Source organism: Paralichthys olivaceus, chromosome 6 (genome assembly GCF_024713975.1).
Source record: "Paralichthys olivaceus isolate ysfri-2021 chromosome 6, ASM2471397v2, whole genome shotgun sequence".
Classification (NCBI taxonomy): Eukaryota; Metazoa; Chordata; class Actinopteri; order Pleuronectiformes; family Paralichthyidae; genus Paralichthys; species Paralichthys olivaceus.
The window spans coordinates 11,442,396-11,459,632 of NC_091098.1; the positions used below are offsets into that span (position 1 = coordinate 11,442,396).

General features: G+C 41.1%; 1 protein-coding gene across 4 annotated transcripts in view; it reads right to left on the bottom strand.

The window, feature by feature from the left end:
- Positions 1-17,237, bottom strand: part of espn (espin) — a 38,381-nt gene extending 21,144 nt beyond the window's left edge. The window contains exons 1-8 of one of the 4 annotated variants that reach the window (XM_069527374.1): positions 16,234-17,237; positions 13,709-13,902; positions 8,394-8,580; positions 7,650-7,832; positions 6,671-6,802; positions 5,024-5,279; positions 4,301-4,584; positions 165-323 (exon numbers count right to left, since the gene is read on the bottom strand). In XM_069527374.1, coding sequence (XP_069383475.1) covers positions 165-323; positions 4,301-4,584; positions 5,024-5,279; positions 6,671-6,802; positions 7,650-7,832; positions 8,394-8,580; positions 13,709-13,902; positions 16,234-16,533 — 1,695 coding nt within the window. In that variant the 5' untranslated portion in view covers positions 16,534-17,237. Of the gene's footprint in view, positions 1-164; positions 327-4,300; positions 4,585-5,023; positions 5,280-6,670; positions 6,803-7,649; positions 7,833-8,393; positions 8,581-13,708; positions 13,903-16,233 lie in introns of all 4 variants that reach the window. The other 3 variants (XM_069527373.1, XM_069527376.1, XM_069527375.1) reach the window with 3 other exon arrangements.

Here is a 17,237-nt window from a genome sequence, read left to right on the forward strand (position 1 = left end):
TTATGCCTCTTGGAAATTGGGTCATCTTTAACTTATTTAGACTCTCACGTTATCATAATTTTTGACCACAGGTACCCATAGTTTCCATGCCACTGTGCTTACTGTACTTAAAGAACCTGATGCTGTGTGATGCAACAACATTGAACAGTAGTGATCTGTCGTACCTCTTCATTGGGTGCCATGCTTTTGCTCCCCCGGGGCTCTGCAGTGTCACTGCCCAGGGTCTTATAGTAGTCCCCAGTACTGGGCTGTTTGCTGAAGCTCCTTGATTTCCTGTTTGAATCCACACGCCGCAGTTTCTCGTGGTTCTCTCCAATGGTGAGCTGCTTAAGAGATAGAGATAACAAATGTTAAAAATTCAGTGAGAGTTATAAATGACTTGGCTTTACATATAGTTCCAACTGTATGTTATAAAATCTTTCCCCAGATTTGCGTAAAAGACATGTATTGTATTGTTTGATATGTCTTATTTACAACCAAAGACTACATACAAGGTAGTACATTTCTTTTTATGACAGGAAATGGGAAGTTAAATTTGATATTCAGCAAGTTCACGATGCGAAACACAAATTAGTTACATTTTATTCAGTAATAAATAAATATGTATATAGTTCATCTTTTTTTTCTAAAACAAAAATAGACAAGGGAACAGAATCATAAAAAGATGGGAAATAGATTTTTATGGATTGAATGTTGCTTTTGTGGTGAACTTTTTGTGAAACCACGCGCTGTTAAATATTCTTAGTGGGTTTTGTTGGCAGATTAGCTCTCTCGTGTGACCAAAGCAGCTTTATTTGAGTAAGAGAACAAGGCTTTGATTCAGTTCATGTAAAAGGAGCATGTTTCATGTTAAGATTATACACATGCAGCTTTAGGTCCGGTGTAAGAGAGACCCCTCTATCCACAAAACGGAGTCAGATGTTTAACTCGGCTGTTTTAGTTGAGCACTCTTACTTTCCGACATCTGACATCTATCTGAACCTGGAGCTGTGAACGCAGAATATTAAACTTCTGTCAATGAGGAGTCGTCACTGTTTGCTGCTGTTAGATCAGACTCTAAATATTTCAGGGTTCTCAGATATTACCAAGGAATAAGTTCACTTTGCATTTTTGTCATTTTGACTAAAATGCATCTCTGAGTCAATGTGCTGATGTTTCGCTCATGCAAAACCATTGCATTTGCATGAATTTCTCTGCAAAATTAACTTTGCATGAAACCTTTTCCCAAGAAATTACTTTCCGTAACGTAATCATCCCAAATGTCAGCTAACCCTGAATGTGAAACAGACCCTTTTTACAATATATTTTGAAAAAGTAACCTTCAAAACTGTCAACTACAAGTGTGCTTAGTCAGCATAGGAAAATATAAAGTTACTTTGACATTCAAATCTCACGTAAGCTAATTTACATCTTCAATGCTTATGGCTGTCATAACTTCTCACAAAATCGAGAGGCTCAGACATCAAGCAGGTGTCCTGGGTGAACGTCAGCAGGAATTAATTGACAGCTGACCCCTGACCTCTCCTCCTTTTGTGGTGTCGTGTTCTGAGTTCTTATCAACCAGTGTTAGTTTTGTTGACTCATGTCTGCTGTCAAAGAAATGGTCCTTCAGCACTCATCAGGTGGGAGGGTAATGTGAGCAGGCAAGCGCTACAGATGGTTTCATTGTCATCCTCCGGGGAGGTGGGCCGACAATAGCAAATGCACAAAGCATATTAGCGGCACCTTCCCATCCCCCACACAGACGTACACACACAGACAAGCTATCGCCCTATTATGTGGATCTGTCTGTCATCATAAAGTCATTGTTATATATTTGTTCTTACACAGTTTTTGTATGCAACATGAGAGATCATTTAGCCTGGTTACCGCTTGACATGGTTCAGTTATGTTTGAATGCGGTTTTGCAAAAGCCTCAGATTATAATAGTTATGCTATAACAGGTATAGGCTGCAATTTTTAAACAACAATCAAAACAGAGTCAAAGTAGACAATTAAAAATAACAGATGCAACACAATTAGCCGTGCAGCATCTCAAACAGAACAGCTGCAGAAGCTGGAGATAAGTGAAAATTGACAAAGAAACTTTTAATGTTTACTGCATCTTCTTCTACATCGCCTTTGCCTCTAGTGAAAAACAAATCCTTTAGTAACTTAACATCTTACCTTAGGGTTAGAAATCCTCCCCTGTAGCTCTGCTCCAGTCTGGACAGAGCCTTCAGCTCAGCAAAGCACAGAGAGTAGTGGTCACCACCTCTCCACTCGGCGCTACACTTGCCACTCTACCTACCCTCTCACTTTACGCACAGGCCTCATCAATAACCTATCGGGCTGTCCACAGCAGTGACAATGATGTCACCCGGAGCCCACAGACCAACCACTCCCAATGTCTCTTATGCAAAACACAAAGTCCCTGGTGCTGCCCTCACCATGGCTGACTGCACGCAAATCTCACAGTTGATGATTATATTACAATAGTTTTCAATGCCACAATAATGTCTGAAAGTTTGCTTGTTACAGTCCAACTTTTCTGGAGAGACTACAAAAATTATAAAGAATAAATGATATGTGGTGAAACAATTTCGTCACCTGCACCACAAGAAACATTTGACTTTAGTCAAAGCTAATACAAATTGCAAATGAGGAGAGAAACAAACAAAACACAGGAAACTTATTTTACTCAAACCATCATTTAACAGTTTAGCTACTCTGTCCTTTTTAAAGATTCAATAAGAGTTGGACTCTACACTTTATCTGCAGGCTGTGAGATTGATCTATCTGATCTACTTTGTCCCTGGATGAGGTTACTGTTCCCTGTTACTATGGCGCCCAAGGCAGATTGTTTTTCCCAATGTATATAGTACACACTAATCTTGATTGTGTGTGTGCGCGCGCATGTTCCTCCTAGTTAAATTGTTAATGAGGGCGCGCCCCGGGTCGGTCACCTGGGTACAGAGAGGAGAGGGGGCGGCACTAATTAAAGTCTCTCCCACGTAGCTGATGGGGCATGCGTGCACACATGAAGACACAGAGCTCACCCAGGAGACGGGACACTGTCGCTGCTTGTGGACTTTAACAGCTAAAGGGCACTTTGAATGGCAGATCTATACAAACAGACCTCTGTGTTTTGTCTGAACAAAAGATTTTCCCCTGCAAATCAGATGGATCTGCTGCAACCCAAAGTTTTATTGCAGAGGTTCTCTATTTTTTCCTTAGCCAAGGAACCCCTACAAGATAAAAAATACTCTGGCGGACCCCCTCCCCAACCATCCCTGCATATGTCCCTTGGAATAATTTCTCCATTTTTTTTCGAGATGGGGCATTTGACATTTACTACATTCTATTATTTACTACAAACTATTATTTTCTTCTGTTATACATTTAAAGTAATTAAAATAAAACACTTAAGGTTGAAAACCAACACAAAAAAACCCTCACATCTGTATCTTGTGTTGTGTTTGGCTGAAGCTATGAAGCAATTGTGTTGGACAGATGTCACATGGTAACAATCAGAGAATAAATCCTTCATGAGGTGAAAGTGATCCCTCAGATTAGTTGTCTTTCAATTCAATTAGAAATACAACTTCACATCCAGTTTGTATGTAGTTTACAACAGCACTGAACGACAAGATACTTCACCCAAAACATTGTTGAGTTTTAATTGCTCCTTCTGGTCAGCTCTTTATACACATCTGAGTGATCTGTGGCCAGATCCAGATTAATTACTGGAATTAAGATCGAACCCATCACAACAACCTTTGTGTGTCAACCCAGAGGCCTGTCACGGTAATGAGCATCCTCGTTAGCCTCGTTAACTATGCTAACACAATAACATCATTGTGAGCACCCAGACAAAGCACATTGTTACACATCAGAGCAACAGCCCAGCTTATTAGACACAGGGGAATATGGCATCAAGGGCCAATTTATCCCAAACACCATGGTTCCTCTGCTTGTTTAGGATTATTCCATTACACTCATGTTAATTCTTTGGATATCTAGAGTTTTAATAAATTGTCTGTGTGTGTGTGTGTGTGTGTGTGTGTGTGTGTATTTAAGCTATGAAACTATTAGACATGCATTATCATCCTGTATGTGAAAGACCAGGAATCACTTCTCCTAATTGCTTATCGTTATATTACAACTCTTCCTCTGTACAGTGCATCTGTTTGATGGACAAAGAACTACCAGGGATCCCAACAGCAAATGCAACTGAGACAAGAAAATCTTTGCATAGCTCTGATGCTCAAGATATAAACAGCTTCATCTCTTGAATCCATGTAGGAGCTCACCACCTTACCTCCTTCTTGTTGGCATTACTCTCCACATGCCGCAGGTTGCTCTTCACCTTCAGGAACTCTGCTGATGTCGGCTCCTGAGGGGGCTGGGGTGCTGGGTAGCCCGGAGGCGGAGGTGGCAGCGGTGGAGACAGTGGGGGAGGTGGGGGTGGATAGGTCGGTGGTGGCGGGGCCTTTGTGGTGGCATCGGCCGGTATGTCCACCTTTTTTAGCACGTCAGAGCCAATGTCTGGGTTTAGCATGTCCATGTATGCCTGCATGTCTGAAATGGCCGACTCTGATGCACCTGTGAAAAGACATGGCCCTTGTTGGCATGTTTACTGTAGATCTGAGTTTTATTACAGGAACCCAAACATGTTAAACAATTGAGAGCATTACGTAAATCGGTCGTTTACTCCATTCAATTTTCACACAAGAGTGATTTACTTGGTTGGTCCACCTCTCTATCCTTAACAAACCTTAACAGACCACTAGGGTGCAGCACCAGTATATCATGCACCTGTGACCCAGAACAATTGGAAACACATTTGCTGCATGTTGTTAGCTCTACTTCAGTAAATAGCTGAGGCATGCAACAAACAACCAGTGAGGATTTATGATTGAAAACTGCAAAGCTTGTTTTTTCACATAAACTCCTTTGATTGAAAGAAAAACATTGTGCTAAGTGTGTTTCCAGTCATGACATGGTTCACCTGTTCTAGTCTTAGGTTTAAAAGGTTTCCAACCTGTGTGTGCAACTGTGTTCAGCTGAGCAGGCGGCCCTCGAGACGTTGTTAAGCTGCTCCTCTTCTCCCCGGTGCTGGACTGGCTGGAGCTGGCTGAGTCGTAGTTGGACAGGGAGCTGGATGGTGAACTGATGTCAAAGTGTGCCACCTGGCTGGCAGGGGGCATAGTTGTGTTTGGGGACGAGAGGCCCGAGTCGGGCTGCTTGTACTCCAGGTCGGTTGAGGGGTCCCGGGACAAAACACGGTGCTCAACGCTCTGTCGGAGGATGTGAGTGGACATGATTCACACAGTTATAAAAACTACAAAAACAACTGTTTATTCTCAATTAATTTCTTATTATAAAAATGTGTCTGGTTCATTTTAATTTAGTTGCTTTTAGTGCTATTAGAAAATGAATTATCCTTCACCTATCTATTCAACTTATTCTTTGAGGGTCACGGGGGGGAGCTGGAGCCAGTTTATTACAGGGCCAACATACAGAGACAAACAACCATTCACACTCTTATTCACACCGAAGAGCAATTAGAGTCTTCAACTAGCTTCACCATAATCTGCATGTTTTTTGACTACGGGAGGAAGCATCCAACTCATACACATTAAAGACCATGGCCTAACCGGGAATCAGACCGGGAAACTTTTGTCTCTGCGGCAACAGCTTGCTTATTATTGAATTATTATTAATATAAACAATCTTTTTCATTCACAAATTCCCAGCCCACCTCCTCTCAGTCCCTGATGAGTTACATGAGGAGAACAGCTTTATGAGTTTAATTACTGCACACTAATGACGTGTCTCACAGCTGATCAGAAAGACTCAGGGGCCCTTTGCTTTTCCCCTCAGTGCAGGACTCAGTTGGCTGGATGTCCCCTGTGGGAAGAATAGAAGTGGGGGCAGGGGTTCCTGCACACCAGAGACAGTTCAGTGTGCAGGAGTTATTATTCCCTGGGCCAGTTGGGGATTTCACTGGGTTGAAGCTATGGAGGCCTCTGTAGCTCAAGTGTTTATAACTCTAGTATCTGCTGTAATTAGCTGAGAAAACTCAAGAAACACGTTGGCTCAGTCTGCAAAGTGTTTTTCAAGATTATAATTTTCATTTTAACTTAATATGCAGAATATTGACTGCAGTTTGTTCATCAAATGTCCCTGTAGCAGCTATGATACTTTTAATTTCTAGGTATTTGTGCTACTTATGGAACAAACAAGGCGGCATTTATACCCTTCTGGATTTTCTCTGTCTAGAACAAATAATGTCTTGTTTTGATAGAGTTGAGCTCCCAATGGACTAATTAGTAACAGTAAATGCATGAAGCACATTGGTAAGACATGTGTCTCCATGTTTAATGAGAACCCAACCAGTGTCTGACTATTTAACAAACACTGTAATAACTGAAGCCTTCTTGACTTGAGAAATGAAGCAGTCTGCTTATGTCTCCCCTGATATATCTTATAGTTGTAGTTTAATTACATCAACCAAAGACTTCGCTTTTGTCAGCACTCAGATTTTGTACTCTGGGAGATTTGAAAGGCAGGTGAAAATATAAATTTGACAAAAACAGTAAATATTTGAGAAAAGCTGTAAAAGAAAATAAATTATATAGTTTTCTCTAGGTCTCAGAATGCAGCGTGGCGTCGCTGTGTCTCTTACCATGTTCTCCACAGTGCGCAGATACTTGGCACACTGGGAGTGGCCGTTATACTCGGCCAGGTCCGCTGCTGTGAAGCCGTCCTGGTCCCTGATGCCCAGGTCCACACCGTTCACCACAAGGATCTGACAGCACTGGACGGTGACGTGACAGAGGAACAGACAAAGTGATAGAAAGATGGGAAGAATGTGAACAAAAATACATTGACAGTGAAGAAGACTTCAATAAGACCTAAATCTGTTCGCACTTCACATTCTAGGGACTCCTCCTCATTATGTGGACAAAAACAAGTCCCCATAATGTAAACTGTTAAAGGTTATAGGTAACCCTATTCCACACAAAATTTGAATTAGTCACCACAACCTCACTGATCATATCCTCCTGTCATCAGTGAGGTTGTGGACCTGATTCTTGCTCATATATTATAGCAGATAATGGTTGACTAAATATCCTATTATCCTCCCATGGCTTTTTATAATGGGTTAAACTTTCATGGTCAGTAACATAAATCAAATAGGACAGTTTCCTATTTAGGTTCAATGGAACAAACAGTTGAGCTGACCAGACTTTGATACAACAAAACATTAGTCAAAGTATTAGGTCGGAGTTGTAAACCATAAGGTAGAGGCCTTTCATTCAAAACATATGGTCAAGATTTGTCAGTGCAAATCAGAGAGCATAGAGAAACACTCTGACACAACCTCTGTGAATATTGTTTGGTAAAGTACTTGACCTGTCAAATGATATCATACATCTATAGAAAGCCTTGATATTATTGTGCCAATTTATTACATTTCTTATGTATTATATGGGTTTGTAGACATAATAGATGAAATAATGATACAACTGAATCAGCTCTACATGTGGATTATGGATGGTTTGACTAACATACTGTGTTTAATATAAACTATAACACGTGGCAAATCTTCACTATATGAAAATCATGTAGCACGTTTCTGTGTTGACTTGTTTCACACACACCTCCAGTTCGCCGTTCTCTGCCGCATCATGAAGGGGGGTCCCTCCCCAGGTGTCAGTGACTATATCTCCTCCATGCAGCAGCAGCCAGCTGAGCACCTTTGCATGACCACGACTGGCTGCAAAGTGCATGGCCGTGGCCCCGTCGCTATCCTTGCCCGTCAGGCTGATCTCTGTGAAACTCATCTAAGGGAGGGAGAATAATGACCTACGTTACAGTCATATTCAACAACAGAAATTCAGTACATTGTTAAGGGAATGATGAAGTAAAGGATGTATGTAGAAGAGGAAAAAGCCTGAAGTGGTCAGAACTGCAGCATCACTTGTAGTCTATATCAAACAACTTTCTTTGACTGGGGCTTTTCTGAATTGTTTGTGGCCTTGAGCAGACAAGTTATTTTACTGTCAGGACTCTACAGGTGAGGAGCAGTTATTTGAGATTGTTGGAGGAATGTTCTTGCTTGTGTCATTAGAGATGTTTTGTTTCCATGATGTCATAGCAATAGTCCATGACTCAGGAGCCTCAGAACCACTTCAAGATTTTAGATAATGGAGTAAAAGTACTTCTGATGTTGATGAACAGTCATTTAGACGCAAAATAATAATAAATACATAGACTGAAGACTAGAACTTAGTATTATTAGCATAACATGAATTCCAAAGTCTTTTTAATTGCATCATTTAGTATAATACAATCAAGGACAAAATAAATGCATTCTGCATTTGTTTATAAGATTTGCAGTGTACCAGCCAGACGATGACTGTGTTGTGGCCCATCTGGGCAGCAGCATGCAGTGGTGTCATCCCATCATTGGCTCTGATGCTTGGATCGGCTCCACAATCCTTCACCAGGTATTGGACAACCTCAAGATGACCCTCCTGGCAGGCCAGGTAGAGCGGCGTGGCACCATTCTTAGTTTTGGAGTTGACAACACTGCAGGGAAATAAACAGGTGGTTACGCTCCCATGCAGCTCACTGGGATTTAAATTGCGTGTAACCATATCATGTACAGACCCATTCTTGCAGAGAAAGCAAGCATGATTTAGCATGGATTTCTTCCAGCAATATTTTCTTTCAGGCTTTGTAAACTAAGACAACTTGAGTTTCAAATGACAATCCAACATTTAAATTAGATGCAAAACTATTACACAAGGTTCAATGTATTTGAAGGTAAAATGTAGTCTGAAGGCAACAGGTAACAGGAAAACAGTCTTTTCTTGTCAACAGCTGACTATTTTGAGACCAGACAGCAGTGATGCTGAGACAAATCCTCTCCCCATTATTTTCAAAGGCCCTTCGCCCCGCCTCATGTGAAAAAGCACATCTAATGCGTATTTTCCTCCTTGTCCCGGATCTTTTCAGTCACAGTGGGAGGTCAGGGAGTGAATGTGTGCTTCACCAGTAAATCCCATGAGGTCATGCTTTATTTGGATACTGACAAATGAGCAATGAGTCTCCTAAGAGGATTATCACTCCACTGGCTTTGCCTGACTTGCCATGTGCTTAACGCAGGTTTGCCAGTGGACAAGATAGACTGAGTAGGTGAAGAGGAGGAGTAGAGAAGGTGGGAGAATTGAGAGGCAGGGTGGGTGGATCCTGTAGACACAAACATGAACCTGCTAAGCTTTCTCGCACAAGGATGTGGCTCAAGGCCAACCCTACAGACTAGAGATCCCGAATTAAAACTACTACATGAAGTTAATTATTTGTTCTGGTCCAAAGGCTGCTTCTTTTTAGGGACGATCACTCAGGTTTTAGGTGTAACAGATAAGTTGTCAGATAAATCTATGGCTCAGGTTTGTCTTTGGGATGGAGGTAAAAGTTCTACGTAAAAACAAATGCTTAAATGTTTCAAAATAAGAGAGGGAAGTAATATGCTGTTCTGTCATCAGGAAGTGGGCAGACATGTTAATTATTTATGGCTGTAACCAAAGTGGGCTGAAGCTCATCTGTGCACTGGGGTCTGTGGAGGACAGGAGCTTTGTATTTGTCAATAAACCAAACCCCAAACGTTGACAGTGATAAAGTTGAGTCTATAGATAGATACAAGATAGATGGTTGACAACACTACCTTTGTCATTACTCTCCAAAGTGAAGAGGCTTGAACACACCACTAAAGAAGTGCTGTTGGAGAACAGGTGTAGATTTCAAAGAGCTAAGAAAGAGGTTAGCCTTGTGTGACACATATGGCCAAGCGTCCATCACTTTGTCACTCAAAGAAAAACCAACACACTCTGAGGTAGCAGACATTTGATATATTTCCAGTTCAGTTCCAATGAGTAATTTACCGCAGTAATTATCTGTACACTGTCTCCTCCCATCCACTATGTATATGGTAACAAAGAACAGGGTTATCTTCATTACAAATGAAGTAATTGATGTCATACTAATGGTCCTCTTGCCTGATAAAGGTGTGTTAGCTTCTTGTCTAAATAATGAAAACCTGAAATTGTATACACTTTATTTAATTATGTGACCTCTGTGGCTTCTTTATGACGTAAAGGGTTTTATTTATTCCAACATGGACATTTATTGACATAACGCACACAACTCGTGTCTATATTTTCTTATAGAGGCAGTTATTGACAGTGTCCCAAAGCAAGAAAGCTACACAATAGGGATGTTTTATGTTGTCACTTCAGGGCTTTGTTTTATCTCCCACTGAAACAGATAATTAAAACTAGATACAACAGTCTCATGTTCATGTAATCATGTAATCCTTCACTTTAAGAATGCACATCTAAGGATTTAACTCGACAATTAACTTAACAATGCTCCAACAAAGTATGCACTTGTAATACTGTGGGCTCTTCGCCCAAAAGCATGTGAACATACAAAAGCTCCGGTTGTAGAACAGAACAGAAAGGGGTTTTATCCAACTTGTACCAAGAAGTTATTAAGAAGATTAAAGCTGAAGAAAATAGGTGCAACTCAGCCAATAGCTGAATGAAAACCCCTTCTCTCCTATTTACCCTTTGCTCTCCATGAATCAAAACTTGCTACTTACACATCACATTAAGAACTCATTTCATCAGCTCGAAGTGAGACAGGGCAGTAATAGAGCCTCTTTGTGACCTGCTGCACAATAAGCATCAGTACATCCACTTCAAATGTTCATTCTAATCATAACATGAACAACCTTCAGAGGTGCTGGTCATATAAACTGTGTTTTCTTATCAATGTGAACTGTAGAGCTTTGTCTCTCTCCCTCACACAAAGGGTGAATACTTGCCTCATCTTGAAACAAGAAGGGGAGAATATCCATATTTATCATTTAATGACTATAAGGAAACAGAAAGTGATGCTGCCCCTGTGAGTCCACCATGTATATTTAGACAGGTGAACTTCTAGAACGGGGGTTCTCAGACTTTTCATCCCTGACTACCAACGTAATGGTGCTAGAGACCCAGGACGCCCATCCTTCCAGATGACTGAAGCTTTCCAAAAACTATTCTATGCTACTATTAATTAACCTGCTGTAACAAAGAAAATCACAACGTTGATTGAATTGGCTAAAATATTCCCATTTTTGAAAATCCCCAATTCCCAAGGTTTGAAATGTTTTTGTTTAATTGAAATCATCTCAGGGCTCCCCTCTGTGACTTGTGATAACCTAAGGGATCCCGACCTTAACCCTAATTAGGGAACCAGTGTTAGAATACCCTAATGCAATCCTTCTCTTCTCAACTGCATGTTGTTAATTATGGCTGATTGCGTAACCTGTCTGTAGTCTACCCCCCCCCCCCCCCCCCCTCTCTCTCTCTCTCTCTCTCTCCTCCATACAGTCTTTTGTGTACTAACTCACTATCAGCAGAGGCACAGCACATGAGCCTGTTGGCTTTTGCTTCACTGGGATGAATGTGCAAACGATGTATCGATTCAGACGTAGCTTATAAATCTAAAGAACACTAAAACATGTGGAAACAAAGCCACATCTGTCTTCCTCTAATCTCAACACAAAGGGACAGGGGTTGCATAATGGAGAAAATTGCAAGAGAAAATTGCATGCACTATATCACCTATGTCCCCCCAAACATCCCTGAATTCTCTGAGAATTCAATGTCAAATGCCCTATATCACAAACAACACAACAACATTTCATGGAAACTGTTTTTTTGTGCTAAATCCTTCCAACAAACAAAGAAACAAACAAATGCAGATGAAAACCTAACCGGCGGTAATAATACTGGCAGCGTAAATGTAGTGGATATTATTTATTTACTAATTTACAGTGAAGTGTTGTTATATGTACTATTACCTCTGTGCAGCAGCACTCTCACCATGTTGTCATCATGCGGCTGCCAATTACTAAAGCGATGATGTAACACAGGGGGTCATATTATCCTTGTGAAGTCGAACAAACTGAGCTATCCAATTACCTCCTAAAACTCGCTGATACAAATTTGTGTCTTGTAATAAAGACTGAGACAACAATGCTATCTCGCCGCTGCAAAGTTCCATTCCACACAATGCCTTAGGATAGCCACTATCCATCTATTCAAACGGATTTGTTTCCCTCATTATCTTATCACCGGTTGCCGCTACTGTTTGTCACCATGGAGACAGCGGTAAACAGCATCAGCGGGGGGGTGGTGGAGAAGAGTGAATGGGACCCAGCTATCAGGGTGCTACCGTGTCCCTGAGACTCATTAAATTTTCAGCAGCTATGCACCTGTCTGGGGTGCAACCGGACAATATTAGAGGTGCAGAGCATGTATTAGTGCCGGGACAAGCCCAATTAATTCAGAACAACTTAACAGAATAGTAATAAAGTAAAAATAAAAAGAATAAGAATTGTTTACTACTACTCTCTCCACCGAGAAGCCCCTGAGCAAGACACTGAACCCTACTGTATCTCTCAATGTTCTGGAATTAGACCACAACAGAATATAGATAAAGTGTATATGGTGCTGAGATGAAATATTTAACAATTAATAAACATGCTCACCTACTTGGCAATGGCAGCACAAATCCCTGTCAATATTACTAATATACGTATTTACAGTGATCTGATAATACACTGTCAATCAAAGCTGCAGCCCACTTTGCCAACGCAGCATGTTAAGATATATCTCAGCTGGTGGCTCAGTGATGCTGGCCTGTTACAAATCTGGCCAAGGAGCTTTTCCACTGGCACTTTTCTCATAATACTCTGAACAATACAATTAAATTAACTTAACACGCATTCGGTTACAGTTGTGTAACCACCATTTAATACTGAGATGTTTAAGCTGCCAACTCAGTGCATAAATTGCGTCATCATTCATGATCATTACACATTTTAATACAATCAAACCCAAAATTTCAAGCTGACTGAAATGAGAAAGAGAGTAGGGGGCTTTAAACCTGGCTTCGTTGTGGCAGATGACTGACTGCATCATGTAGAGTTTGTGCTGTTAGTTAATGCTTGTGGGATTAGTGCTGCTTCCCAGAAAAGACAATTGAGTCCTCTTTACACCTCACCCGGGTAGATTATGTGTTCCATATTGGTAAGGCATTGGTGGGTCTGCCACTGCACTGATTAAGGACGCTCTTCATCGAGGGGAAATCAGAGGTGCACAGAAACACACAAGATCCAGATTTGTATTTGGCACTAAAAAGCTCACTCGTAAATTATTTTTGTTTTTTTTAATCAACAAAATGTGGAAGAATCCCCATCCCAAAAAAACACCTCCTAATGATGATCTACACCAATATTAATGAGTTCTTCCTTGGATCATGCTCCACAATATTTCATGGAAATTGGTTGAGTAGGTTTTGGAATAGGTAAATATCACATATATTACCACATAACCACTCATTAAAATACAAATATTGAAAATATAGAAAGAATTAATCTTTCATGAAAACACGCCAAACTATTTTGTACAGTCCACTTATTCAACTGAGAAAATAACAGATTAATTGATAATGGAAATTATCATTATTTGCAGCAGTACTTGATTTTGTAATAGACAGTGTGTTTGGAGTAAAATAAGACTCAACAGCAAGAAGAAATCAACAACATATAAATGACACATCCTGAACACAGTGACAGGAAGCATAACCAAGTTGCTCTTACTTTGGGCTGTGCCCCAGTAACAGTCGAAGAGACGGTAGGTCTCCCTTGGCAGCAGCATAGTGAACAGGTATGGCGCCCGTGTCGGTGGACGCCCCGGGGTCCACCTCACAACTCTTCAGCAGCCAATCTGTGATCTCGTTGTGACTGAAGCGGGACGCAAGATGGAGAACAGTGGCACCAGAGCTGTCCTTGTCCTATAAAGCAAACGCAACACAGCTTGAATATTGTGTTCTAAAATCAAAGTTCCGTTTGATGAATCATTCAAGATTTACTCAAACAAGTTAGCATTTACATGCAGTAACTTACTCCTACAGATGAGGTGACATATAAAAACAAAAACAAAATTAGTGAATACGGAAAGCTTTTCAAATGCAAACAGAAGGTTAATATACATAGTTAAAAATATTTGCAAGCAAAAGCTGATGAAAGTTGGTAAGTGTGCAACGAACCTGCACAACTTACATAGGTAAATATTTAAGCAAGAATGTAAGTCTGTAATTAGCTTGTGTACAATACACCTCACACACACACTTAAGTGTGTTAACGTATCCTTCAGCATTTAACATGCTGCATTTCTAAGCAGCATAGACGAAGAACTGAACTCAAACATCATGATTTTAAAGCCGGAAAGAGAGATTCTGAAACTATTCAGACATACTCAAGTACCTGTCGCAACTAAAGTGGTTATAAATGAGGCACAGATCATAGTCTTATCCAAACCTTAAAAAATCATTTGCATGTGTATGAACTCTGGAGTCTTATCAAATAATCTAAAGTTGCAGTCTGAAGCAGTAGAATGAAACACGTGAGCTTTAAAATCAGATAGAATTGCCATCACAGTGCAGAAACATAATAGTGAAAAGTGGAAGCTATGATCGACCATCAAGTAAATTGCACTGCGAGTGGTAATTGATAGGTTTTACTAAATGTCAGCCAAGTATCTTATCAGTTAGTTGTTGGCGTGGGGGGGGGCTCTTTGTTGCTCTTCAGTGCTCTGTCAAGCAGTCCTCAAAAGTAATGGAGACAGTAAGTAGATAATGCAGCTCTTATTACTGTGTTTTAAATTTAGAATCACAGATGACTACAGGTGAGATCAGCCTGACCAGCTCAGGTGTGGTACTTCTTTGTCTTGTGTGTTGGTCTAAATCATTTTTGAAGAAGAGGAGGCATAATAAGCATCAGTGTATTGGCTGAGCACTGTTGATTCAGAACCAACACAGTCTGAGGGATGAATCTGACATAACAACTAACTAGTGCAAGGTTATTTTTTAATCAGTGTTTGTTAGGTATTTAGCACGATTGAACAAAAACGACAGCTTTCTCAAAACTAAAGAATATCAGGATATGCTACAGCGTAACCTGTGTAGTATTAGCACACATTGAAAATGGCCAGATGTATCTATTATTCAGAAAAACAACACATTCTGCAAAAAGAAAAGTATTTGACACAACAGACTATAATGGCGGTTTAACAATAATAATAATAAACTTAAATCATAAACCACCTTTCAAAGCACAAGGTGCTTTAAAAGAGAAAAGTTGAAGGGAAATGATAAGAAACAATTTAATGATCACATTATAAGTGACAGTTAATAAGTGCACATACTGTGATACATACCGAGACTCATTCAACGTTGCATCTCACTAACCAGCAGCCACATGGAGGTGAGGTAATTGTAAAAGTCTATTAGATTTGCAAATCCAGCTTTGCATATACTTCATTACCATGGGAACATGAGGCAGTGCAGTTAAACTAGAACCTAGACAATATAGTCCCATTTAACAGAGAGCATATTCATCTATTTACGACCCACAGTTGACAATAATTTCCATGTATTGAAGTTTCCTGTGTTACTTATTTTTAAGTGATAGCAGATCCTAGTTTTCAATACCTCTTACTCAAACGATATAAAACAGGCTTCTGAACCAACAGTGTTCTGATGACTGAATTATTTTTGATAAACCTCTGTAGACATTTGCCATATTGGATGAACAAGTTATCTTTTGTCATAATCGGATCAATTACTTATCACCCGTTAAAGATAAATGGATTCTGGTTTTATAGAACCATTGTGAAGCATCATGGTAACGTCATGAACAGGTTTAAACCATATTTATTGGCCTTGTGGTCACAATGCCTCTTAAAACTGAAACAAAAAGACTGTGTGTGAAACACAATATTTAGCCACTTCACATTTAAAGGTTGACTGTATTGTAGCTCCTCCTCTATGAAAAAAGAGATGAGAGAATCTGCCTTTAGATTTTATGGCTTCGTTGTCTGACGATGTATCAGGACCTTTTTAAGTCCAAATTGGAATCTCTGTTACGGAAACACTTGTGATTTATATTTAGGATATACTCCAGATCCACTGAACTCCAGTTGGACCTGTCCAGCCCCACATGGGTTCACCTGGAAAGGAACTGGCTGTGGGAAGGCTTGACACGCAGGCCTCACATTTATGTGAGCCAGGTCAGAGGAAACAGAGACTTAGGCTGATGTCAGCCACACTTCAACGGTCACTCACCTCTGGCCGACATCCACCCTGGGTCAGCAGCCACTGTAAGCAGGCCAGGTTGCCCGTGGCTGCTGCGTCATGCGCCGGGCTCGCCCCGTTGTTGGCCAGGCAGTTGCCCGGCAGTCCTGCCTCCTCCACCAGGAACCGCAGGCAGATCAGTTTTCCGGCCCGGGCTGCGTGGTGGACCGGTGAAGCCCCCAGTACATCCTTCACATCGCCGCTCAGCGCTTTTGCCGCTAACTGCACTTTGAGAGTCTGCACGTCGCCCTGCCTGGCGGCGAGCAGCGCCCGGTCCTCCTCCACCACCATGACCGCCTCGGTGTGCACCACTCCTCCCTTCTGCCTGTGAGGGTCGATCCTTTCAGCTTCACCGTGTGGATGTGATCAGCATCGTACTCACAACTTTGTAGTTAATTTCCAGTCAGTTAATTTTGGTCTGGCAGCTCAATTACCGCCCCACATCCTTCCAGAGCCAAATGCGCAAAGCAAGATCAGATTCCATTCAAGAGCTGCAGCTTTTAAACAAATGACACGTGTTGTTTCACATGTTGAAGTAAAGCTCACTTCTATTTATCTTAAACTAGCCTGATGTCTATGTTTGTACCGGACGATGTGGGTCAGTAATCCGCTACCTGTCTATTTTACGCCCGCAGGATGCTGAGCACCTGTTGCAGAAGTTGCTCTGTGTTCCACTAAATCGTTTTTATAAAATAAAAACCCAGTTCACCCAGTTTATGATCTGGCTCGGAGAATATTCCGCAGTGTTTTTCTTCTTAGAGCAGATGGCGACATGGGACTGAGCGCCTGCTAAATAATCCATCAGGGGGAGGATCGCTGAGCCGGGTACAGGTTGTTGCTCTCTGGGAAATCGGCTCAGAAGTTAAAGGCGCAGTGCAACAACTTAAAACTGAGAAGATATAGAAGTTACACAACTGTGGTGGTGGGCGTCAAGTCAATTAGACCGACGGCTGAAAACGAATTTAGCAATTAACCTTTTGAATACGTCCGCTCTG